General features: G+C 50.8%; 1 protein-coding gene across 1 annotated transcript; it reads right to left on the bottom strand.

The window, feature by feature from the left end:
* Positions 1-5: 5 nt before the first annotated feature.
* Tyk2 (tyrosine kinase 2) lies at positions 6-26,668 on the bottom strand. The gene is made up of 25 exons (XM_034510094.2): positions 26,547-26,668; positions 23,270-23,420; positions 21,807-22,026; positions 18,673-18,796; positions 18,298-18,445; positions 17,780-17,943; positions 15,302-15,668; positions 14,320-14,520; positions 14,077-14,234; positions 11,123-11,231; positions 10,824-11,019; positions 10,633-10,736; positions 10,356-10,532; positions 10,176-10,263; positions 9,133-9,260; positions 6,898-7,033; positions 6,659-6,813; positions 6,099-6,249; positions 5,785-5,882; positions 5,064-5,256; positions 4,628-4,746; positions 3,599-3,771; positions 3,221-3,338; positions 1,223-1,333; positions 6-1,142 (listed from the first exon to the last, which is right to left on the bottom strand). Exons 3-25 carry the CDS (start codon positions 22,012-22,014, stop codon positions 1,008-1,010), a joined length of 3,561 nt encoding a protein of 1,186 aa, XP_034365985.1. The 5' UTR covers positions 22,015-22,026; positions 23,270-23,420; positions 26,547-26,668; the 3' UTR covers positions 6-1,007.

Genomic DNA, 26,668 nt, shown 5'->3' with positions numbered 1-26,668 from the left:
AGAACAGCAATAAACATAAACTTTATTAAACTCTTATCTGTGTCTCTCCAAAGCAATTTAAATGCCACTCATCATCAGCCCTATGAGGTAGAAAGCCTGACCATCCCCATAGCTGAGATGTGAGGCCCAGAGAGGTCAAGACATTTTCCTGAGGTTACACAGGAAGGGAAGGGTAAAATTGGCAGAGTCCTACGTATGTGACAAATGGCCTTCCTGTGTATGTATTCAAATTTATGTGCAGGCGTGTGTGCACACACGCGTGCAGAAGTCAGAGGACAACTCCGGGGATCTTCCAAGGCACTGCTGCAGCATTCTCTTTTGAAGCAGGGATTCTAGTTGGCCTGAGTGTCACTGAATAGACTAGGACTCTTGCCAGTGAGCCCCACAAAGCTGCCCATCTCCACTTCCCCAGGACTGAGGTGACAAGCATGTCCCCCGCATACAGAGCTAACATGAGTTCTGGGAATTGAACTCACAGCCTTGTGCTTGCTCGCAAGGCAAGCACTTCTGTTTGTCTTTCACTGACCAAGCCTCTAACAAGAAGCTACTGAGTGCCTTCTGTATACCAGGAACTGATCTAGTTGATGGCTTAGCCAACTAAGGAACCCATGCTGAACACAGGCTCTCCCCGGCATAATTCAGCACGGCTGCTGGTTTCAGGGTGATCAGAAATGTTACAGCTTCTTTTGAAGTCTCATTCTATCTACACATCTTGCTAGGCTACCTTGCTGAAGATGGACCCCCAAAGTCCTCGGGCCTCCAGCAAAGCAAACAGTTTCTTCCCAGCTAAAAAAAGACAGTGGGTCTCAACTTTGAAAAGATGGATGGGCCCAAAATGAAAAAACTCAGGAATCCCAGCTGGCCCCTTTGCACATCCAAGGTCTGTTCAGGTCACAGCCAGGCTCAGGACCAAGGAAGGAAACTTAGTTCACAGGTGGGGTTTCAAGGCACAGTACAGTATAGGCTGTGTGGAGGCCTCTGTGTGGGGCCCCGCATGCCTTTGACTGTCAGCACACGCTGAACACTGAAGGCACCTGGCCTTGGTACTTCTCCTGTGCTGTTTTGAGGATGGGTACAAGATTCTGGAAGGTGGGGCGGCAGGAGGCCTCTGACTCCCAGCAGTTCTTCATGAGGTGATAGATCTGCGGGAGAAAGGGGGCTGTGGGGCCATTCACCTTGTGTCTTGAGGGTGGGAATGGGGAACACCTGTCGGTGGACTCACCTCACAGGGGCATCTGTCAGGCCGAGGCAGCCTCTCTCCTCGTTCCAGCAACTCTGTGAGCCTCAGAACAGCCATCTGGCCCTGGGTGAGGCCGATGAGCTCAAGGAATTTCTAAAGCACAATTGACAGCAACTATTTGCACAAGCTGTGAACCAGTGACCCATGAGTGCTTCCTAGTGTGTGTATGTGTGCACACGCACATGCATGAAAGGCAGGAGGATGACAAAGATGCCCCACTCCATCCCTGTCTGTCTTAGTCCTTTGAGACAGGGTCTAGATTCTGTCTCCCTCCCACAGTTCTGGGATTGTATGTTACAGACTCATACAGCCATGCCCAGATCATGTGCATACATGCCTGCATGTGTGTGGGCACGTGTGTGGGCCGTGTGCTCTAGCACATACATTACTATGGAGCTATGAGCTTGAGTTCAGGAATCATGCCAGATCTTATCTTCCACCTTATCCACTGAGGCAAGGCCTCTCAATCAAACCCAGAGCTCCCTGATTTGACTAGTCTGGCTAGAAAGCTTGCTGTAGGAATCCCATCTCTTCCTTCCTAGGCAGGATTTAAAGCAGGTCAACACGCCTATCTGATATTCAAGTGAGTTTTGAGGATTTAAACATGTCCTCATGCTTGCAAAGCAAGTGCTTAACTACTGAGCCATGTCCCCAGCCCTGACACTGTTTTGAGACAGGGTCTTAGGTGGGCATGCCCATTTTATGCTAGGCTGGGGATGAACCCAGGGCTTCATTCATGCTAGCCAGTGCTCAACCCACAGAGTCTCAGCTCTAGCCCACTTTAAAATCTCCTGAGATAATGATCTTGCTGCAGGCTGGTCTTCAACTGTTAGGCTCAAGGGATTCTCCTGCCTTGACCTGCAGAGCCGAGGAAAAATGCTGTCTTTGGGGCTAATGTTCTCCTAGCTCCTCCCCCTAGCTCTCGGCTCACCAACCACTGTGGCCCAAAGCCTTTCAGTGATTCACTGTGAAATGGACACATGAACTGGTTGGGCCCATCAGAAAAAGTCACAGAAGCCGGGCAGTGGTGGCACACGCCTTTAATCCCAGCACTTGGGAGGCAGAGGCAGGCAGATTTCTGAGTTCGAGGCCAGCCTGGTCTACAGAGTGAGTTCCAGGACAGCCAGGGCTACACAGAGAAACCCTATCTCGAAAAAACAAACAAACAAAAAAAAGTCACAGGAATTTAGAGCAGAAAGAGAGGCTCCCTTGGTCTCTGTGGCTGAGGGATGTCAAGTGACAGCAGGATGGGTCACTGTGTGCAGAGCAGCGAGCTTCAGACACCACACAGTGAATGTGGGATGAAGCTGGAGACACTGACTCCTGGCAACACCAGAGGTCTCACTCACATGGGGTCTGAACACAGCACAATAAATACCGGCATTTCTGCCTGTGTGCATTTTGAGTGTTTGAGTTATAAACTCCCCTGCAGGGGGAGCAGGCTCGGTGGCTGGAGAGTATTTGTTGCTTTTGCAGAGAACTGCATTCAATTCCCAGCACCCCATAGCAGCTCACAACTGGCTGTTTCTGAAGTGCTCATGTCCTCACTTCATACATCTAGTGCCACCCTAGCCCCACCTCCCATGTGTGATGCAGCACATGGTGCACACATACCAACACACAAGAAATGGGTGGGAAAGAACCTTCAAATAAACTCCACGGAAACAAAACAGCTCCCCACATTGCCAAGTCAGGCAGGGCTGGGCAAACAGGCTAGTGAAGATGGTGATGGTGGTGGCACACGCCTTTAACCCCAATACTTTAATGCCCAGCAGAGACGGGTAGATCTCTTGAGTTGGAGGCCAGCCTGGCCTACAGAGTGAGTTCTAGGACAGCCAGGGCAACACAGAAAAATCCTGTCTTAAAACGCCCCCCCCCCCCCCAAGAGCCTGAAGTGTTGGGGGCTGAACTTTAAATGTCTGCTTTTCTAGAAAAACTCCCTAGCAAACACAAGGGTAGAGTTGGGCGTCTGTCACTCACCGAGGGGGGACTCTGCGTAGAGTCACAGTATGTCAACAGCTCATACAGGGTTACCCCGAAGGACCAGACATCAGATGCATAGTAAAATTTGCACTCCTTCAGGCATTCTGGGGCATACCTGGAAACAGAGGAGGCTCAGGACTAGCTGACTGGACTTGGAGTTCACGGATCCCTGAGTTCCAGTTGGGACCTCACCCTTCAGGACACAGCCTAAGGGGTTACAGACCTACTAAGCCAAGTCAAACTGGCTTAGTGGGCTTCAGTCAAGTCCCTTTCATCCTCAAGCCCCGCCCATTGGGCTTTAGCCACACCCCCTCGTCTCTAAGTCCCGCCCGATTATCTTCTGCCCCATCAGAAAATGCCCGCTCCTGCCATCACCAGAACACTGGGCTGTCCCCGTCCTCGCGCACTCGGTAGTACTCATGGCCTTCAGGTACAGCCTTGGCTAGGCCAAAGTCTCCAATCTTGACCAGCCTGTCGTTGTCCAGCAGCACGTTGCGCGCAGCAAGGTCTCGGTGAATGTAGCGCTGAGCATGCAAGTAGGCCATGCCCTGGGGTGGGGCAGAGCGAGTCAGGCTCAACCCTGGCCTGAGCAAGCAAAAGGAAGAGCCAGGGCAGGGCTTGGAGCTAAGGCGGCAAAGCTAGCTGGCCGGATGAGTTGTAAAGGACAGTTGTGGGTAGGGTCAAAGGGAGGAATGTGCAACTCTCTACCACCACACTGGTTCTCTGTGCGACGTGACCCCTGGGGTCCAATGAGCCTTTCACAACGGATCAGATCGAGTATCAGATATCCTGCTTATCAGATATTTGCATTGCGATTCACAACAGTAGCAAAATTAAAGTTATGAAGTAGCAGTGAAAATAACTGTACGGCTGAGGGCTACCAGAACACGATAATACAGTTATGGGAGCTGTATTAAAGGCTCGCAGCGTTCGGAAGGCTGAGAACCTCTGCTCTGCAAGGTTAGGGGTGGGGCTTTCAGAGCCAAGCTAGGCTGGGCAGAGACTGACAGAGAGGTGGGACTAGGTGGTGGAACCAAGCAGAGATGGCTGGTTCTAGGAATAGGTAGACCTCTACAGGATTTCAGATAGGGCTTGCAGCTACTAGGCCAGGCGAGGTAGGCTAAACAGGGGGGGGGGGGGGGGGGGGGGGGGGGGGGGGGCAGGAAATGGCTCCCTGGGTTCAATGGGAGGAGCTAAAAAAGGTGAGTGGGTCCAGTCCTAAGGAAACTGTAGGGGTTAAGGGTGAGGCCTACGGGGCTGTGTCCAGGTGACCAGGACACAAAAGAGAGGGAAAGGAATCCAGTCTAAGGACAGGAACAGGGACCTGAATAGAGCCCATCAGACCCAATAGATCCTCAGCAGCAGAAGTGTTCTGCTCTAGAAGGAGGGGCGCAGCCGTCCCACCTCGCAGATCTGCTGGGCAAACAGCAGGAGCTGGGCCAGCCCTACGCTGTGCCTTGGCAGGTAGTCGCGGAGGCTGCCCAGAGGGACGTATTCCATGACCAGGTGTACAGACTTCTCTCCTGTGAGGCAGAGACCAAAGGGGATGCTGCAGGAGGGGTGGGAGTGTCTGGATCCTGGAGCCCTGAGCCCGGCACAGCTCCCTCCCATGTATGGAGAAAAGTCAATGTCCTATGGACCCACGTGGAACCCTGTGGCTGTGCCGGGGCTCCTGTTCATCCTAAACCCATAGGTAACACCCCCAACCGAGAAGAAGGCTGCCCAGCCACACCCCCACGGAGTGTGAGTAATTCTAATTGGTCAGGCCAGGATGGTTCCCGCCTCCACCCTAGTGTAGAGATCTTCAACTGTTCGCTCTGCTGCGGGCTACCGTGCACACCTTGGTCCTCACAGCAGCCTTTGTACTTGACAATGTGTTCATGGTACAGCGTCCGCAGGATTTCGATCTCCCGCTGCCAGCCTGAGCGGAGCTGCGGACCACATCCCTCCTTCAGGGCTTTCACGGCCACCATCTCACCAGTGCCGTCATTGTTTGGATCGTAGCAATACAGGCTGACCTTGCCAAAGTGACCCTTGCAGAAGAGGGCAGGAGTGTCATTCGAGGCCATAGAGCTTGCTAGGGCCTACTGACTCCAGGTTGAACAAAATCTTGGACTTACTTAGGTATTTTTCCAATTCCCTAGGCCTTCTTTCAAACCTGAGGAATCTTTACCTCCCCCATGTCTGAAAACTATACTTTTGATTTTGAGGCTCACACTATGTAGCACAAGCTAGCTTTGAACCTGATATGCAGACCAAAGTGGCCTCAAACTCAGAGATCACTTGACTCTGCCTCCTGATTGTCAGTACAAAGTATCATGCCTGGCCCTCAAAACTACTCTTAAGACTTCCTTAAGCCCCAAATTGCTCCCGAGTGGCCCTGACCCTTGGTTTCAGGTACTTCCACAGCTCTCCAGATACACCCCAGCCCCGCAGGCTCCATTCCATAGCATCTAAGCTCCAAACCCAGCTCTCCCTCCAAATCTTCAAGCCCCTCCCCTCCATCTCCATCCTACACCCCAGCTACCCACTCCTACACCCCTCTCCAGCCATGGCCTCACCTCACCCAAATCCCGGATTTTTTTCAAATAACGCTTGTGGAAAACAGTGGGGTCTGACGCTGGTGAGTCTGAGTTCACAGCCGAAGTACCCACTAGATCTGGGAGAGCCAAAGCCTGCAGTTAGACCCTGGCTGTTCCCCCAAACAGTTTCACATGCCCGGTGCCTGATACCCAGCATCCGTCTTACCTAGAGACCCTTAGTGAATATGGAACTACCATGCACCAAGCCCCAGTGAGAGACCTTAGATGTACAGCGCCTGCATCAGCAGGGACCCCCCAGGCCGAACCCGTCACCTCCCAGGGCCCTGGCTCACTCTGTGGCTGCAGTCTTGTGAGGTCCCGCAAAATGGTGCGAAACGAGGGCCGCTGTGCTGGTTCATAGGTCAGGCACTGGCGGGTGAGCGTGGCCAGCTCTGGGCATGAGGGCTCAGGCAGCTGATGTTTCTTTGTGTAGAAACGCTCTTTCTGTGGGGGTGTTAACGTCAGCAAGTGAGCACCCCATACCACCCCATATCTTCCCCCAAAGGCACAGCAAACACCAGGGTTAGCTCAGGCCAGTACCTGGTCTCTTTATGCCCATTTTACAGAGAAAGTGGCTTAAGCTTGGCAAAGACTATAGAGTCAGGAACTGGCTCTGCAGAGTTGGAGCAGGTAGCTACCAAGCTACTCCCAGTACCCTGGCTTCCTCCCCATTCTCACCTCAGCTGCTTTAATGCCCGCTGGGCAAGCAAAAGCTGTGTCTGGAATCAAGGCAGCTCTTCCTGGTCTGGCTCATGAGCCAGATTCTGCATTTGATGAACACTTCTTTATGAACCCCTTTCAGCCACTTAGACCTGAGAATCCTCCCACACTCATAGAAATTCTCAGGACATACCTCGGAGGGACCACGACCCTGCAGGGGTGCCTCCCCATCAAAGCAGATCTCAAGAAGGGTGGCACCAAAGCCCCACATGTCCGTGGCAGTACCCAAGCTACTGGCCCCTCCAGACAGGCACTCAGGAGCTGTCCAGGGGATGCGTTCCACCCGCTCTGAGGAGCATAGATCACAGATCAGCAATAGTGAAAAGGACAGAGAAAGGCCATCCCTGTGCCCAGCCCCACTCCAGGACTCACCTTCCCTGGAGAGGGCACCTTGTCCCACACCAGGATCACTTAGCTTGATGAAGGGGTTGGTACCCTCCTCCAGTCCCAGGCGGGCCAGCAGGATGTTCCGCCCACATACGTTCCCGTGAACCAGATTCTTGTCCTCCTTGGGTGGCAGAGGAGAGAAAAGTGCTTGGTTTCCATGACTGGGCTCAGATCCCACCCACCAGCCCCACCCTATAAGGCTCCTCCCCAGAGGGATAGCCATGTAAAAATGACAGCTGGCAAATGACAGTGCTGGTTTTCAGGACAAGGTCACACTGGGAGCCAAGGTTCTTGGCCAGGAACAACAAGCCAGAAGACCCACTGTAGACCCCAAACAGGCACACTCCTGTACACAGGCTGCTTCAGCTCACACACTTGAAAATAATCTTCCCAAGATTTCCTCACAGCAACCCTTCCTCTTCTCCATCAGGTGAGGCCAGCCCCACCCATCTGTTTCAGATTCTACCTCATTCCCAAGCTGTAACTGTGCCTTACCACCACATCAAGCAACCCATCTGACCCTCAGTTTGTTCTGCTATGTGTAGGCTACATACTGCTTTGTGTGCATGCATGTGGAGGTTAGGGATGGATGCTAGGAGTCTCCTCACCTTATTTTTTTGAGGCAGGGTCTCACATTGAATCTGGAGCTCACTGATTAGGGAAGCTAGCCAGGCAGGGAACCTCCTGTCTTTGCCTCTCCAGTGCTAGGGATACAGGCTTTTAGTGTGGCCAAGGGATATGACTCACGGCAGTACAGCAAGCATTTGTCGCTCTCTCTCCAGATCCGCCTGCTCAATTCCTAAGGCTTCTATTGTGTTACTGTTTTTAGTAGAGTTAGCCCTCTTTAAACACAGGCTGCCTTCAGACTGAGCCATGATCAAAGTGACACTCGTCAGGAATGAGTGTGCTCCTGTCCTCTCCAGAGGTAGAGGCAGGGATATCAGGAGTCCAAAGCCAGTCTTGGTTACATATGCATTTGAAGCCAGCGTAGGCTAGATGTGAGACCTTGTCTCAGAACAAATGTAATTAGCCAGGCATGGTGATACCTCAACACTCCAGAGGCAGAGGCAAGTAGATCTCTGGGAGTTCAAGGACAGCTTGGTCTACATAGCAAGTCCCAGGCCAGTCAAAACGATACAGTGAGACCATGCCTCAAAAAACAAAACAAATGCCGGGCAGTGGTGGCACACGCCTTTAATCCCAGCACTCGGGAGGCAGAGGCAGGTGGATTTCTGAGTTCGAGGCCAGCCTGGTCTACAGAGTGAGTTCCAGGATAGCCAGGACTACACAGAGAAACCCTGTCTCGAAAAACAAAACAAAACAAAAAACAAAAAACAAAAACAACCCCCCCCAAAAGTAATAAAATTTTACATGATTTTCATGGCATTTATATGTGAAAAAGATGTGTTGTGACAGGAAGACACCTACAGTAACAGGAGAGTCTGCACTGGTCTAAACACACTACATACTTTTGTTATTTTGAAAAAAGGTCCCATGTGGCCCAGGCTGTCCTGAAACTTGCTATATAGGGCTGAGGGTGTGACTCAGTGAGTAAAGTGATTGCTATCCAAGTGTGAAGACCAAGTCCAAGCCTCAGCACCTGTGTGTTAGGCCAGATGTGGCAGCATCTGTACTCCCAGAGCTGAGAAGGTGGAGACAGGAGCACTCCCAGGACCCACAGGCTAGTTAGTCTAGCTATCTGAAGAAGTCAAGTCAGTACTGAGGAAGACATCCAGGGTCTGACTCATGTGTGCCCGCAGACAGACAGACAGACAGACACATACACCCCCCCCCAAAAAAAAACCCTACTACTTAGTAAGGGATGGCCCTGATCTAGATCCTCCTGTAGAGGATAGCCTTGATCTAGACCCTCCTGCCTCCACTTCTCCAGTGCTAAGGTTGTAGGTATACATCACACCCTGTGTATACAGAGCTGGGGATGGACTCCAGGCTTTGTCCATGCTCGGCAGGTGCTCTAACAACTTAGCTACAGCCCCAGACCCCATTTTAATGCTTGCAACAGGGTATTGTATAGCCCAGGGTATTGTATAGCCCAGGCTATTCCCAAACTCACTATATAACTGAGAATAACTAAATTCCGAATCTTCCTGCCTCGACTCCTGAGTGCTGTGCTGGCAGGTATGTGTCGCCATGTCACCATTCCTGGCTTCACCTGTATTCCATTCTCTGCAGGATAAGTGTCCCCTCAGGTCCACGTACCAGGTAGCTGAGGGCGCTGGCCAGCTGCTGAGCCACAGCCATCTTCCAGGTCATGGGCACTCGGCCCCTCTGTCGCCGTAACCAGACATCCAGGGGACCATGTTCTACGAATTCTGTCACAATGATATCTGCAAAGATACAACTGCTAGATGCTAGACAGGCAGCCACCTGGCTCTCTCCAGGACCAGGGCAGATGGTGGAGGTGAGCTGAGTTTGGATGGGGGTGGTACTTTGAAAACAGAGAGAGAAGCACAGGCAGAAGTGGAATGGGGACTCTAGGCATGGAGGAAGGACAAGATGGAGCGTAGGAACTGGAAAGGATTGTGTGTGGGGTGGAGTGGGTGGGGGCGAGCTGATGTGTAGCAGGGGGCAGAGGTGACATCGAGGTAGAGGAGTGGGCCAGGCACAGGTTGGAATACAGGATCAAGAGGCATACACAGGATGCTGACACCGGGGTCAGCCTGCGCAAGAAGCTTGGAGGACAGGCAGAGAGAAACAGAGATCTAACTAAGCAGGGCGGACACACAGGGTGACTGAGGATACGACAGGGCTGGGACCTGCCTGGGGCCACTGTGCCTAAGAGATTAGAGGATGTATGGTGTATGCAAGAAGGAATTCTGGGAAGAATGGAGACTCAGATGGAACACACAGGGCAGAGTAGGTAGAGCAAGGAGTCAGGGTAAGAGGGAGGGTCAGAGTATGGTTCAGGGTTAAGGTGTGAGCCGAGGGCTGGTATTCGGTGAGGAGTGGGCACGTGCTATAGGTCAAAGGCTGGTCTCAGGGCTACTGGAGAGACTGATGGTCAATTGACTGGGGTGTGGCTTAGAGGCAGAGTCCCCAGTGAGGGTCTGGGGATGTAGCCGGGAGGAGCCCCTGCTTGGAACACCATAGTAAGGGGCTTTGGGGTGTCACTCATGGTTTGAGTGTTTACCCTATGCTGAAAACCTGGGTTCCATCTCCAGTGCCATTTAAAAAAAAAAAAAATGATGAGCTGAGGAGGGGGGAAGGGCATGCAAACCCAGCTGTGGAAGGGGTGCACTCACTCTCTGAGCCACGCACGCAAACACCATGCAGGAAAGCCAGGTGCATGTGTGACACCTGGCTCATGAGGCTAGCAGTCTCATAGAAGGCCTGTGGAGACAGGGCAGGTCAGGTCTGCAAACCCACCCCATCCCTCCCAATTGTCCTCTCCAGATACCCCAGGGTCAGCCTTGCACACTTACCAAGGCGATATCATGGTGACTGGGGTCAAGGACTTTGAGCACCACTCGAAGCTGCTGCCCACTGCCCCCACCAGGCTCAGGGGGACATCCACTGTCCGCTTTGCCCTCATCGGGGCCCCCCACTCTTAGCAGGCCCTCATACACATTGGTTCTTGTGCCTTGGCCCAAGTGGGAGAGCTGTAAGAAGTGGTACAGAATGCAGTGTGGGTGGCACTGGATAGCAGGTGCCCCCCGCCCACCCCCCCCAGGCCTGCATGCCCTGCCACAGAACACCCACCTGGGTGATTTCATCCTGGTGAACCCTGTGGAAGCTGAGCTGACTGAGGTTGAGCGGCTGGGTGTGGGCCCTAGATCCCCGCATGATGACAAGGTTGGAGATTTCTAGGCATAGAAGTGGACATCGCCCTTGTGGGCTGGCTTCAGAGCACAGAGTCATCCCTACCCAGTGCCTTTCATCCTCCCACTCACCTCTTGGCCGGGGCAGGCAGCAGTGGTGCAAGGGAAAACTGTCATCACCAGCCCGCAATGAGCAGCCTTGCAAGGCGAGCCGAAGGTCCCCCAAGTTGTCAAAGGAGCGGTCCCAGCCATCTAGCACAAAGGCTCCAGGCTGCTGGGTGATGGGGAACTTTCGGAGGCGCAGGCCCCTAGGGCCATTCCTGGGAGCCTGGGGAGATGGGGATGTAGATGTGAGCAGCGGGCAGGCGGGGCTTAGATCCTGCCCGTGAAGGGTGTACCTCCCTAGCCCTCTACCCTGGCCCCAGGCCCACCGGGTTTCGATGGGCCACAGTAAGGATCAGGCGGTGCAGGTGGCTGGTGCTCCACTGAATCAGGTAGAGGCCATCCTCTGGCCACAGCTTGGCCTGTACAAATGGATCCCTGGAGAAGAGGACAGGGGCACCATCAAGCCTCTGGTAGTCACTGTGGGAATCATGCCAGACAATGTCCCAGGAGACCTGCCCGGAGATACACATACCAGCTGGGACACAAGTCAGACAAAGGAAGTGTGGTAGTACACACATGCAACTCCAGCACTCAGGAGGCTGAGGTCACAGGAGTACTGAGAGTTCAAGTCCAGCCTGGGCTACATGATATAATTATGTTTCAAAAAGAAGTAGAGTGGATGGGGACCTTGGAAGATCTGGGTTCAGATACCCAGCACCCACATGGGAATCTGGGAGTGGTAGCATGCACCTGCAATCCTGACCCTGAGGCTACAGCTCAGCTAGTCTGGCCAACCAATGAGAGTCCCTGTCTCAAAATATAAAGTGGAGGGGCTGTAGAGGCCACTCAGTGATAGACAGCATTTCCCGTCCTTATAGAGGACCAGAGTTCGATTCTTAGCACCCATATCAGGTACCTCAAACCACCCGGAACTCCATTTCCAGGGAGTTCCATGCCTGTTCTGGGCTCCTTGGGCAACAGCATTCACGTGGCATACACTCACACAGATAGATAGACAGATAGACAGATAGACAGATACATACATACATACATACATACATACATACATACATCACACACACACACACACACACACACACACACACACACGAAAAATAAAAAGAAACCAATGGAGAATGACAGAAGAAGACATGAAGGGCAACCTCTGGCCACCTTATGTGTGAGCATGCACACGAATAAGAAACCTTCAGCGAGCCTGTAAAATGCTCAGTGAGGAAAGGTACTTGCTAAGAGCCTGACGACCTGAGTTGAGCATCCAGGACTCATGTGACAGGAGGAGAGACCTGCCTCTTGCAGGTTGCCGGCTGACTTTCCCACATACACTATGGCATAAGTAAATAAGTGTGTAAAAACCTTCAGAACCGCTGACAGTAAGTCCATACATCTGTATATATGATATGACTGCTGCCATAGAGAGTCAGATGAGTGTCCCTAACATCAAACACAGCCACAGACAATGTGACAGACGCTGAGGCAGGAAAACAGCTGTCTGGTGTCACATGGGTCACACCCAGACACAGCCACTAAGGGACAGAGTGATTTACAGTAGATAGTCACATGTCCCCAAAATACAGATCATAGCTGCCATTTGTCACCCTAGGTCACAGGGCTATGTGGGGGACACCGTTTCGATGTGATCTGTCCCCTCTAAGGCTCATGTGATAAGGGGTTAGACATGATGGGCTGCAGAGACAGCTCAGAGGCTAAGAGCACTTGCTCCTCTTCCAGAGGATACCGGTTTGATTTCCAGCACCTAGAAGGGCCCCCACGACTGTTCTGTGGCTCCCAGCCTTTGTGGGTAGCAGATATGCATGTGGTGCAGACGTATATACAAGCAACAAAACAAACAAAAAAATGGTACACATAAAATTACAACAACGACAACAAAACTTTAAAAAAAAAAAAAAAGGTAAGCCCCATGTCTCTAGTCCTAGCATGGGGAGGTAGAGGCAGGAGGATGTGGAGTTCAAGGTCACCCTCAGCTATATTGGAGCCTAATCCGGGCCAAATGAAACAGTCTCAAAAACAAAACAAAAGGCCAGCAAGATGACTCAGTAGGTACAGGTGCTAGCTGTCAAGTGTGATGACCCAAGTTTGATCCCCAGCACCAAGATGGTAGGAGAGAACTGACTCCTGTAAGTGGTCCTGTGCCCACTACCCACGTGCTGGGAATACCTGCATATACCACCATGCCCAGTCCATGCAGTGCTGGGGATTGAACCAATGGCTTCACACACTAGAAAGCACTACAGCTTGCTACAGTGAGCTAGATTCATTACTACATCTGTGCATGTGTGAGAATGTATGTGTGCAAGACACTGTACTCATGTCAGAGGATAATCTCAACTATCAGTCCTTGTCTGCTGTTAGAGGCAGGGATCTATTGCTGGCCGCCATGTATGCAGGAGAGCATCAGTCTCCAAAGGGTCCATCTCTGTCTACCACGGCACCGCAGGAATGCTGGGACTCCACACAGCTGAGCCATGTGTCTTTTAGAGGTCAGATACAGATAGAGCCTCACACTAGAAGGCAAGCACTTTATCCAGAGTCATTTCCCGTAGACATGTTTTTACATTTTAATTTTAAAAGCTGGAGAGATGGCCCAGTCACTAAAGGGGCTTACTACTCTTCAGGAGGACCCAAGTTCAGTTCCCAGCACTCACACCGGGAGGCTCACAACCACCTGTAATACCAGCTTCAGGAGGCTCTGATGCCCCTGGCCTCTGTGGGCATCTGCACTCAAGTACGCACACACACACACACACACACACACACACACACACACAATTTTAAATTAAAAAAAAATCCTCACAATTTAATTTTGAGTAGGTTTGCACTATGCGGTCCAAGCTGCCATGCTTGGATTGAACTGTGCAGCACCTCGGCTAACCTCGGCTAACCTCTTTTCTCCTTGTCCATCCAGGTTCAGGTATTTTATTATAGTAACAAAAAACGACCTAGTGTAAGGGCCTTGACATCCTAGAGGTGGCAACAGCAATAATAAAAGGGGAGTAAATGTGTCATATCCAGAGGCCAGACAGCTAGACACACAGTGACACACTGATGTGGCCACAGTTAACTGGCCTGGAGGCAGTACCTAGGTGTAAAGGTAGTTGTGTGCAGGTGCACACACACACTATGTGGGCTGCACGAAGCCCCTGTGTGCATGTGCCCCGTGTATGTGTAACTGTCTCCTAGAATTCCAGCTTCAGCTTCCTGCAGTGCCAACCCCTAGCATCCTCGGGCCACCATCACTCACATCAGAGGCCCATGGACACCGTTCTGGATGCTAGTCACCAGCCTCGGGGGTGCCACCTCGTGGCACAGGTAGTGGCTGGAGTCAGCAGTCAAGCGGAAATAGCCATCGACCAGGGCCACAAAGGACAGGGCCTCAGCCTGGGAACAGAGGCACAGCAACTGTGGGGCCAGGAGGACATGGTCAGGGAGCCCGGCAGGACACGTCCCAGCCCTCCTCCACCAGCCTACTGTCCAGGGGTCCCACCAAGCACTTGTTGTCTTGAAGGTGGATGTGCACGCGGCACTCCTTTAACACCACGTGGGAAATGTCCTGGAAGTCACAGAAGTAGGTCCAAGGTAGTTCCTGAGGACTCTCTGCCAGGCGCTCTCCAGCCTCAGGGGCCTTGGGTTTCTTCCCAGAGCGGCTGCCTTGAGGATTCCCTCTGCTGTTACTTCTCTCAGATTCCTAAACACCAAAGAGGGGACGGGGAGGGGGTAGGGGGAGAGACAGAGCAGGGCAGGGATAGTTTGACTTCCCTTCAAAGAACAGAAGGAAACTGGGCTCAAGCCGCTAGCTCCAAAACTCTCTCGGAAAGCTGTCGGGGGAGTGGCATGAGTTCAGGGTCAGCCTGGGCTACAGTACAGCTCCAGGTCAGCTGGCACAGTACAGAATAAGACCCTAACTCAAAAGATAAGAATAAAAACCCCTCAGCTGGGCAGCGGTGGTTCGTGTGTGCGCGTGCGCACGCTTGCACACACACACACACACACACACACACACACACACACACACACACACATGCTTTTGATCTTAGCAGGGGAGGCAGAGGCAGCCAGTGTCTGTGGGTCTGAGGCCAGAGTTCCAGGACAGCCAGGGCTATACAGAGAAACCCTGTTTCAAGAAAACCAATAAATAAATAAATAAATAAATAAATAAGAAATACCCCTCAAGGGCCAGTGAGATGGCTCACAGGTAAAGGTGCTTGACTCCAAGGCCCGATGACCTGGGTGAGCTCCCGAGAGCTCACATGGTTGAAGGAGAGGAACCAGCTTCCCCAGGCTCCGTATCTTATTTCCACATGGACACTCAGGGACACCAGTGCCCACTCCCACAAATAAATGGAGGGACAAAAATCAAAGGGACAGAAACAGAACAGACTGACAGGCCTCTAAAAGCCAGGTAGAAAGCCAGGGTAACTCAAGTGAGGCAGCTGCCCCGAGAGGCTACAGCTATGGGGACTGCTCACCTGGGTCTGCAGTAGACGCCACTGGATACCTCCGGTGCCTGTCACCAGTACCTCGTGGGTGGGGGGCCCGGAAGCCAGCTCTGGGCCTGGGTCCCCAGTGGTCTGCCCACTGTTCTGGATGTAGCAGGAGTCCCTCTCAGGCTGGGCCAGGACCTCCAGATGACACACAGGTATGCGCTCTGAGCCAAAGCGAGGAGCCAGCCGCTCCAGGGTGGCCAAGTACTTGACCATCACAACCTGCTGGGAGAGGTGGCCAGGCCGGAAAGCCCGCAGGAAGCGGCGGAAAACTCTGCGGAGACGCAGGCGCGTAAGCACATTGTGCTGGCGGATGTGCTGGCGGAAGGAGTGAGGGATGCAGTTCTGGAAGCTGGAAAGGTGACAAGGGGGACAGGTCAGGAGCAGGTGCAGCTAGACAGGCTGGGTGACATGTGACATGGTGAGTGGCTTAGCCTCCCTGCTGCCTAATGCAGACAATAAGGCCTACGTCATGAATGTGGAAGTGAAGACCCCAATCCAAAGTACCAGGGCTTCTGCCTTGACCCCAGCACTGTATAGTGAACCCCAGCACTGTATAGTGAACCCCAGCACTGTATAGTGAAAGTCTATAATCGTGAAACTGTCTCAAAGTTTTTAATTTCATTTTTATTTTTCTCTCTGTGTGTGCATGTGTGCACATGAGCCTGCACACATACATGTATCCGTAATGACAAGAAGACAGCACCAGATCCCTTGGAACTGGTTGTGAGCTGACATGTGGGTGCTGGGAACTGAACTCAGGTCCCCTGCAAGAGCAGCCAGTGCTCAGAAGCAATCAGCCATCTCTCTAGCTCCTTGTCTTGGTTTTTATAGTATATAATTTAGCCCAGGCTAGCTTAAAACTAACTATGTAGCCTAAAATGACCTCAAACTTGAAGAGATTTTCCTAGTTCTATGTGCTGGGTGTAAGAATTACAGGTGCACACTACCACATCTCGCCCTAATTTTTTGTCTTCTGTTTTGGGGATAAGGTCTCACGTAGCCCAGACTGTTCTTGAAGCTGCTGTGTAGGTGACACTGACTTTGAACTTCTGATTCTCCTGGCTCTACCTCCCATGTGTTATAATTACAGGTCTAACCAACTACTCTTAGCTAATTTTAGAGTTGGGGGGACTAGGTCATATACACTGTAGCCCAGGCTAGCCCACGACTTGCAACTCTCTCATCTCAGCATACTGTACTGGTTGCTGTGATTACAGGTCTGTGCCACATGCTTGGCCAGAGACAGACCCTTCCTGAGCTTCCAGAAATTGCCTAGGATTTGAAGATTTGAGTCCCCACAGTGCCTTCCAGAAGTCTGCACCGACAGGGAACCCCACTTCTGTAGGATTGGCTCTTACGGGATTAATTCTTTCTTTTCTTTTTGAAACACAGTCTCTATGTAACCCTCATTGTCCTATAACTCATCGTGTAGACCAGGCTGGCCTTGACCTCACAGAGATCTACCTGCCTCTGCCTCCGGGGAGTTGGGATTCAATGTGTGTACAAGGGGCTAGAGAGATGGCCTTAAGAGGTCTGTTAACTGGTCTGTTCTTCCAGAGGTCCTCAGTTCAATTCCTAGCAACCACAGTGTCTCACAAGCATCTGTACTGGAATCTCATGCCCTCTTCTGGCACACAAGTATGCATGCAGATAGAGCCATATACATGAAATGAATAAACACTACACTCAGTTTGAAATAATGTTTTTAAAATACAATAAAGCGGTTGGAGAGATGGCTGCTCTTCCAGAGGTCCTGAGTTCAATTCCCTGTACCCATACATGGTTCACAGCCATCTATAATGCGATTTGATTCCCTCTTCTGGCATACAGGAAGGTGTACACGCAGAGAGAGCACTCCTACATAAAATAAATAAATCTTTACAAAACCAAAACAGGCCCAGCAGTCGTGGCACACACCTTTAATCCTGGCACTTGGCAGATCTCTGTAAGTCTGAGGTCAGCATGGGCTACACAGAGTTATAGGACAGCCTGGGCTACAGAGAGAAACAAACAAGAATCCCCCTTCCCTACTTAGTCTTTCTACATTTAATATTTGTATTTCTTTAAGACTCTACATTGTTTATTTTGACTTCTGTGTACGCCATGCGTGTGTGGGTGTCAGTGAAAGTCAAGAGGGTTTTGCAGCCCCTGGAGCTGGAGCTATAGACAGTTGTGAGTCACCCAATGGAAGTACTGGACCTGACCTCAGGTCCTGTGCAAAGGTCAGATCTGCTGCGCCATCTCAGCCTCGGGGCTTGTACTTTCTTTACGACCCAATCTGCTTCACAACGTAAACTCACAGAGCTGACATTATGTCCTAACACTTAGAACTAGTACACAGTAGGCTCTCAATACATGTTTGCTGGATGAATGAAGGCAACATGAGAGGTCCACTCTGGGACCCCAGGGCATGGGGACTTTCACCCACTTACTCCTGGTTCCCACTCCATTTCCAGTCACCTGATCTCTCTGGCCATCTCCTCCAGGGGGACACCTCGGCAGAGAGCAAGGTGGCAGAGGTGCAGAAAGGCCATGCCCAGGCTCTCATTCTTAAAGTGGTGGATCTCTTCCTCACTAGACAGGTCCCGCAGAGACACCACATCGTTCATGAACTCATGCTTGCCCTGAGAGGTAGAGGGATGGATAGAAAAAGAGGTGTGGAGAGGTTTTTGCTCTGTTGTCAACAAACTCTAATTTCCTACTTCTAGGCACCTTGTGGGGAAGGAAGAGACAAGCATTTTCCTAAGAAGACCAAGATACACATACCACCTCTGCAGGAGGGTAAGACCATGGCAGACATTACTAATCAATCCTAGAACACATTCACCCCAAGTTCTTTAGGTAAAGAGAGCTAAAAGATCCCAGGTGGTATGTATGAGCTGAAGCCTACAGCTGAAGTGGAGCTGGAAGTGGAAGGGAGTCCTTAACTGTCCCTTTGTCGCCCTGAGATGGTCTAAGTTCCCCATCCCCGCTCATACCTGCTCAAAAAGGTATTCAAATGAGGCAGAGTCCAAGAGCTGTACGCCTTGCTCGGCCCGGTCTGAGGAAGTCTCTGCCCCTGGGAAGCCACATCGGTATACAGCTGGCTCATGGGGATTCATGCCATGCCAGTTCCGGAAGTAAAACCTGCAAGGAGGGACAGAATGAACGGAGGCAGGAGGAGGTAGTGGGGACAGGTACTTGCCAAGATCAACCTGTGCTTGATCTGAGAGACCATGGCACAGTGGACAGACTGGATTTCCTTCCACACTGGTGCTGTGGTTTATGGATACATGGGTGGGTGTGCACACACACATGTACACCCACACCCAAGCACACAGACACACACTCTCTCACACACGCTCTCTACTCACCTCATTCGAAAATAGAGCCTCAGGCTCACATCTTGGGATGTATCCAAAATGTGGTTTGGGGGCAGCCAGACCTTGGCCTGTGCATCGTAGAGCGCAAAGAGATTCAAGCAGGGTGGAGTGATGCCTGGAACACAGGGGAGGATGGGAGGGGGAAGTTAGAAGCCACATCATCTGCAGGTCCTGTGGCTCCTACAATCCACGGACTCCTCACACATGTCCCAGGTTCCCTCCCATGCAGGAGCTGTCAAACGCTGACATACACATAAAGCAGTTCAGCATTTCCACCATGCAGGCTTCCCAGAACTACATTTCCCAGCTTCCTTTCGGCTTGCATAGCGGCACTGGATTAAATGACATGTGATCCCAGAACTCTGGAGGCCATCCTGAGCTATATGAAACTCTAGCTCAAAAACAAAACAGAATAGGCTTTTTGTTTTGAACACAGGGCACATCCTAGCACTCAGAAGGCAGAGGCAGGTGGATTTCTGTGAGTTCCAGGCCAGCCAGGGCTCCATAGAGAGACCCTGTTTCAACATACAAATAACAAAAACAAAAGGTTTCAATCTGTCAGGGAAACACAAATTGTTCTCCAAACTTACTACAAGTTAGCGTCATGGAGGGCTTGATAAAATATGGTGCCTCGCTTGTAAAGCAGCTTTCTTACATGCTTTACTCTCTGGCTTAAGCCTTCCATGGCTCCCTGTTGCCTGTGGAGAAATCCCAGCCCCTTCAGTACTGAGTCACCCCAGCCTGGCTTCAACTCTGATGCCTGCTTTCAGTTCCTCTTGTTTGACACAAGGCTCCCAGGGCTCAGGCTGGCCTCAAAGTCCATATGTAGCTGAGGCTAGCCATGGATTTCTTTCTGAGCTTCCCTGCCTACACTTCCCAGAGTACAGGGATGACAGGTATGCCTTATCACACCTGGTTCTTGTGATGCTGGGGTATAAGCTAGGGTTCTCTGAGTGCCGGGCACATGTTCAGCCAGCCAAGTGACAATCTCATACCCGAGTTTCAAGTTTTAGTTTCTTTTTCCAGTTCTTAGAACCAATACCCCTGTCAGCCTGAAGGTCTTTTGGTTCCTTAAACAGAGCACATACTCTGGGCCTGTATGGAGACTATTTTCTCTGAGGTGTAGAGAGAATCTTCTGTGCACTGTGTGGAAGCATCATCTGTCAATCAAAAGCTGATGGCCTCTTAGCAAAAGGCAGGAAGTAATAGGTGGGAGTTCCAGTTGAGAGAAAGGAACTCTGGGAGAGTCAGAGGTAGGAAGAGATTTGCCCTGAACTCTAAGGAAGTCTGATGCTTGAAACTGAGAAGAGGTGACCAGCCATGTGGCACTCAGAATAGAATAAAGGGGTTAGTTACATTATGAGCTAATCAGGGAACAAGCCCCAACTTATGGCCTGGGCATTTATTCATAAATAAGTAAATCTCAGAATTGTTATTTTGGGAACTGGGGTGTGACTGGAAAAGTCCGTAGTTACAATAAAGTGCAGGCCCTGTGGTTCATGCCTACACAACAGAAAGGTGGTGAGAGCTGTCACGGTCCAGCTGCCAGCACATTCCTTGTGATGGTTTGACCATGTCCCACTTCACAAGCCGGTATCACAAAAGTCATGTGTTAATGGAATTTAAGGGTGGTAACACAGACATGTGATTAGGACCAAGGAAGCTACAGAGGGACAAGGAGGAAAGTATTCCTGCCTGTCCTCAGCCAGCACAGCCACAAGTGAATCCTCTTTTATTGAACTAAAAACAATATCAACAAACCAGACCCCCTCCTACCCCCCCTCCCCCCGAGCTCCCAGGGACTAAACCACCAACCAAAGAGTACACATGGAGGAACCATGGCTCCATTCTCATATGTAGCAGGGGATGGCCTTGTAGGGCATCAATGGGAGAAGAAGCCCTTGGTCCAGTGAAGGCTCAATGCCCCAGTGTAGGAGAATGCCAGGGCGGGGAGGCGGGAGTGGGTGGGAGGGGGAACACCCTCATAGAAGCAGGGGAAGAGGGGATGAGAGAGGGGGGTTCCAGAAAGGAAACAAGTGTAGTGAGCTGCTGTTTCAGTGGCTGCACACGTGCGTTTTCCAACATGGCGCTGGCCACATGTTTCCCCAGCAGTAAACAATCATTCTGTGCAGCTGCTAGGCAGAAAGAGCGCCAAGCCACTGGCCTATCCCGAGGCGTAATATTGGGTAGTGAGTGAACAGCCATTCAGAAGTGAATACGTCACTCTAGGGTGTATTTAAGGGACCCTCTTCCGGTTTCTTGGGTCTTTCCGCTTTATCGTATGGAGCAGTAAAAAAGTTCCTCGTGGCAGTAAACCCGACTAACGCCTCCTGTCCTTATTCGCGGGCGAAAAGGGATTTTGGGGGCGCGCGTTACAAACAGGGAAAGGGGATAACATTTGAAATGTAAATACATAAAATATCCAATAAAAAAGAGAGAGAAAGTAATAATAATAAACCAGAGAGAGAGAGAGAGAGAGAGAGAGAGAGAGAGAGAGGAATCTCTGGAGATGTGGCCTCATGGTGTTAGTAACTTGATTTTGGGGGACACACAAAGGACAGAAATCAGAACTTTGCACAGATTGGAAAACACCATAACCCCTCACTGGGGGACTCTATGTGGCAGCTATACCACTAGGTCAAATGGCAGGCCCTTGCTGGGGATTCTATTTTTTCTTAAGACTTATGTATGTGCACTGCATTTATTTTACCTGCATTTATGTTTGTGTGAGAGTGCCAGACTCCCTGATATTGGAGTTACAGAGAGTTGTGAACTACTATGTAGGTGCTGGGAATTGAACCCAGGTCCTCTGGGAGAGCAGCCAGTGCTCCTACCACTGAGCCATCTCTCCAGCCCCTTCACTGGGGAATTCTAGGCAGTGTCTTCTTGTGTCATTAGTGTGGCCTAGAACTTGTGAGGATCCTCCTGCCTCAGCTTCCCATGTTCTGGGATCATAGTCCTGGCTCGGCAGCACTCTCTGCCCAACACCCCCTCTTCCCCCTCACCCCCCAGAACAACAGCCCCTATTGGCCCTGACTTAAGCTGGCCCTTGCGTTGCACTTATTCCTTTTTGCTCAGCGATGGTGAAACACAGCATCAGCCCCTCCCTGGGGCTGTGTACTCACCGACTTTGTGTGCGATGTGGATGCAGACCTCCTCTGCAGTCAGAGATGGCTGGCTGAAGGTGACCCAGGGCTCCCCGCCCTCAGGCCCAGGCCAGTGCAGCAGCACCATCAAGTGTCCTGTGGGCACCAGGGGCTGAGCTTCTGTGCCATCTGCCTTGCTGTCTTCCAAGGTGGCTCTCCGCCCACACAGAGGCATGCTCGTCACCATTCACTGTGCTGGCTGAGGACAGGCAGGAGGATTTATCTGCCAGCCACCCCTACTTTCAGTGGTAGCAAACATATCTTAATATTTTGGTTTCATTTTGTTTTTTAAGACAGTCTCATCATGTAGCCCAGGCTTGCCTCCAAGCCACTACTGTACTGTTTCTTAAAGAAGCATGCGCATCCACTGAGGTCCTGAGTCCCACAGAGCCGCAGTCACAGGCAGTCATGACCGGCTTAAACCAAATTCCAGTTCTCTAGAAGAGTGGCACACACTCAACCTCAGACTCTGAGTCAACTAACTAGGCCCTATTTGTTTTCTTTTTTAGAAACAATTCTCAGTTGGGAGGCAAAGGCAGGCAGATCTCTGAGTTTTGAGGCCAGCCTGGTCAAGTTCCATGACAGCCAGGGTTATGCAAAGAAACCCTGTCTCAAAAAACCAAAAAGAAAGAAAGAAGAAAAGAAGGAAGGAAGAAATAAAGAGATATGTGTCACCTACCACCTGGGAAATATTTATTTAGTTTGAACAAGATCTTACTATACTTATCCCAGACTGGTCTCCAATACCTACATTCAAGCAATCCATCTGCCTCAGCGCTCCAAGCAACTGTAACTACAGATGTACAACAGAACCAGCAGACTAAGCCTCCTAGCTGGTTTCTGGAAGGTCAGTGAGGCTCACACGGTCCATCTGTCTAGCTCGAGCTGGTCTTACAGGCCTCCGACTCTGCCTCCTGACTGCTAGAGCAGGAGGCACCGACAGGCACGTTCTCCTTCAATAATCTTCCAACCGTCTCAGAAGCTGCCCTGAGGTGTGCAGTTAGGAGAGCACTTCAGAGGGAGGCGGGAAGATCAGGAAATCAAGGTTATCTTCGGATATATAAGGTACTGAAGGACAGCTAGGCTACATAAGGTCCCGATCTGTCAGGAGAGCTCAAGGGTAAAAGGGGCTTGCTGCCAAGCCTGCCAACCTGAGCTCTCTTCCTGATACCCACATAACAGAAGGAGAGAACTGACTGAAAAAGCTGTCCTTTGACCTCCACATGTGTTACACACATCCTTATAAAAATCCTTGAATAATAATAAACAAAAATTCAAGCCTGGCACAGTGATGGATGCCTTTCACTGATAACTCTGTGAGTTCAAGGCCAGCTTGGGTCACACAGTGAGATGCTGTCTTAATCAGTTCATCAATCAGCCAATCAATCGGTATCTGCTCTAAACCAAGGTCCCTGAGGGGAGGCAGGCTTGATGCAACAGACCTGGCAGTGAGTCTTGGAACTTTCGTGTGACCTCAGGCAATGAACTTAACCTCTCTGGTCCTCCATTTCCCCAGGTGAATAAAAGATGCTTAGATGGTTGCTATGCAAAGATCTTCCAACCTGGTTCCACATGGTACTGGGTCAGCAGGACCTGAGTTAGACAGGGATAACAACAACCAAATGTGACACAATGAGAATCCACTGCGGGTGGAAAGGTTGAGAGCAGTCCAGCATGTGTCCTGCATGCACTATGTCCTGGGCATCATCCCCTGACCGCCAAAAAGCAGTACTACTGTGGGGCCAGTGAAATGGTTCAGCAGGTGAAGGGGCTGGTGGCCAAACGTGACAACCTGGGTTCAATCCCTTTAACTCACATAGTAGAAGGAGAGAACGGCTGAGTCACCCTCCACTTACGCTGCATAAGTACATGTGTGCACACATGATCAAATACACACGTCCACACACGAACAAGTACACACATGCGCAAATAAGTACATACGTGTACACACAAACAAAGAAAAATATGTGCAGCTTAATTACGTCATGAGCTTCACCATGTCCATTTTCTTCAGTGCAAGATCCACCCTGTAAGACACAGGGGCTGCTCTGACTTCCTTAGGGGGGTGCTCACCTGGGTCCCCACATTTAAGGGACAAGACCCTACACAAACACACCTTTAATCCTAACACTCGGGAGGCAGAGGCAAGGGCATCTCAGAGTTCAAGCCCAGCCTGGTCTAGAGAGAGTTCCAAAACACCTGGAATTACACAAAGAAACCCTGTTTTACAAAACCTCCCAAAAAAGTGTGAACATGGTGCATATGTGTGCATGGTGTATGTACATAGTGTGTGTGTGAGAATGCGTGCGTGTTGTAAGTGTATATATTCATGTTGTATGAATGTATGTACAGGCATATGTGTGCATGATATATGTATGTATGTACATAAATTATAGTGTATACAAGTGTATACATATGTAGGCATGTATGTGCATTTGATATGTGCATGTGTATGGTGCATGGGTGTGTGCATCGTTTATGAGTGTGTCGGCATATATGTACATATATATGCATGTGTACATGCACAGTATACATGTGTATGTACATGAGTGTGAAAGTCTGCTTCCCGTACATATATATGGAGGCCAGAAGTGGACATTAGGTCCTTCCTCTATTACTTTCTACCTTTTTGTGCTTTTTAAAGACAGGGTTTCTCTGAGTAGCCCTGGCTGTCCTGGAACTTACTCTGTAGACCAGGCTGGTCTCAACTTCAGAGATATGCCTGCCTCTGCCTCCCAAGTGCTGGGATTAAAGGCGTGCGCCACCACCGCCCTGCTACACCTTATTCTTTTAAATATGTGTGAACACTGTACCTACACATGTCTGTGTTCTACCTCATATGTGCCTGGTACTGACAAAGGCCACAAGACAGAGTAAGATCCCCTGAAACTGAAGTTCTATATGGTTGTGAGCTGATATGTGCGTTGGGGGCCGACTTTTAGCAGAAAGCGGCTATCAGCTTTGTGGCCATCTTGAGCCATATACCCTGACATGAGACTTGGATTACAATAGCCTACAACAGCTGAGCACACTCCCATAATCTTGGTTTAGATACCTTGAGATTAAAGGTGCGTGAGATTAAAGGTGTGTGAGATTAAAGGTGTGTGAGATTAAAGGTGTGTTACTTAAGAGTATGACTTAGAAGTATAGAGATCAGAGTTAGAGACAAGACCTAAGGGCATGATTAAAGGTGTAACTTAGAGGCGTGGCTTAGAATCAGACTATAGAAGACAGAACCAGACATCAGACCAGAGAGAGAGATTCATACACATCAGACATTAGGTAGAATCTGCCCTCACCCTCGCTCTTGCTGAACCCCGACCTGCAGACCGGAGCAGCAGCTTGGGCCGGGATACAGTGGCTGCCCAAACGTGGGTCAGCCCAGGCCTCAACATTTTGCCTGGGCTGCAACATTTATTTTGGCTGCCCCAACGTGGGACTAGTGTGGACCCCAACATTATTTTGGCGCCCGAACAGGGACTCGAGCTTGGGCCCCAACATTATTTTGGCGCCCGAACAGGGACTCGAGCCTGGGCCGCAATATTATTTTGGCTGCCCCAATGTGGGTCTAGTGTGGACCCCAACATTATTTTGGCTGCCCCAACGTGGGTCTAGTGTGGACCCCAACATTATTTTGGCGCCTGAACAGGGATTTGAGCTTGGGTCCCAACATATGTGGGTGCTAGAAACTCAATCTGGATCCTCTGGGTTAAGATGAATTTAACCCTGAGTCATCTCTCCTGTTCCTTCATCCTATTTTTTGAGGCAAGGTCTTACAAAACCAAGGTCACTGTTTTGGCTGGGCTGTCTTGGGAACGAGGTCCCTGTCTCTATCCCCTAGTGCTGGGGTGACATGCCTGCTGACAAACTCCAGTTTATGTGAGTACTGGGATTCAAACTCCGGTCCTTATGCTTGCATAAGAATATCCATCATCCTTTATTTTATGTTTTTGATATTGGTCTAACAGTATAGCCCAGGCTATCCTGGAACTCACACTGTAGCACACACTGGCCTCCAACTCGTGGTTATCCTTCTGCCTTAGTCTTCTAAATGCAGGGATAATGCACTATACTCAATCTCTCTCTCTCTCTCTCTCTCTCTCTCTCTCTCTCTCTCTCTCTCTCTCTTACACACTTACACACACACACACACTTTTTATTTCGAGGCAGCATTTTACTATAGAGACTAGGCTGGACTAGAGCTCACAGCAATCCGGTCTCTGCCTCCCAAGTGTTGAACTCGCAGGTATATAGGTCAGCAAACCCAACCTTGAGCCCACCAGCCTTAATAATTTATGCGACTGTAGATCTGCCGGAACCTGTCTCCTCTCTGGGCCAGGTTTCTCTCGAGGAAAGAAGGCAGACACCAGTGGCTACCTCCAAGGCTCGGAAGTGTTTGGTACACAGTAAACAGTTAATAGTTGTGGATCATATGGTCAAGATGGCATCCTGGGGACACGGGCTTTTAGGAGAGATCCTTTCCTCCTTCCTGGATCTTCTCAAAGATCCAGGCTCAGCTTTGAAGACGAAATCCAGGTAGTCTGTACTTGCAGAAGCTGCATCTCTCCCCACCGACTGCTCGAAAACTTGCCTACCCATCTGGCCCAGGCGATAACTGCACTGTGCACTCTCACCCGTCCTACTCTGGGGAAGTGTTAATGTTGGCAAGTTCACAGCCTTCTCCCTGGCAGCTTCCCAGAGGAGACCCTCCTCACTCACCGTTTCCGGAGTTCTCAGGCTTGGGACCCTGGACCCCGCCCCACTGCCGCAGGGAGCCGCTGGAAATCCACCGCCTACACGCAGCTTTGCCATTGGTTGCCTGAAATGCGCATGCGCTGTGG

This window comes from Arvicanthis niloticus, chromosome 8 (genome assembly GCF_011762505.2).
Source record: "Arvicanthis niloticus isolate mArvNil1 chromosome 8, mArvNil1.pat.X, whole genome shotgun sequence".
Classification (NCBI taxonomy): domain Eukaryota; kingdom Metazoa; phylum Chordata; class Mammalia; order Rodentia; family Muridae; genus Arvicanthis; species Arvicanthis niloticus.
Note: the sequence above shows the minus strand (reverse complement) of the source record. Positions and strands in the feature narration are given on the sequence as shown.

Coding starts and splice junctions, on each gene's coding strand:
- Tyk2 (XM_034510094.2), bottom strand. CDS start 22,014: ATGGTGACGAGCATGCCTCTGTGTGGGCGGAGAGCCACCTTGGAAGAC. Junction 5,883..6,098: donor CACAAGACTGCAGCCACAGA/GTGAGCCAGGGC, acceptor TGGCTCTCCCAG/ATCTAGTGGGTACTTCGGCT. Junction 5,257..5,784: donor AAATCCGGGATTTGGGTGAG/GTGAGGCCATGG, acceptor CTCTTCTGCAAG/GGTCACTTTGGCAAGGTCAG.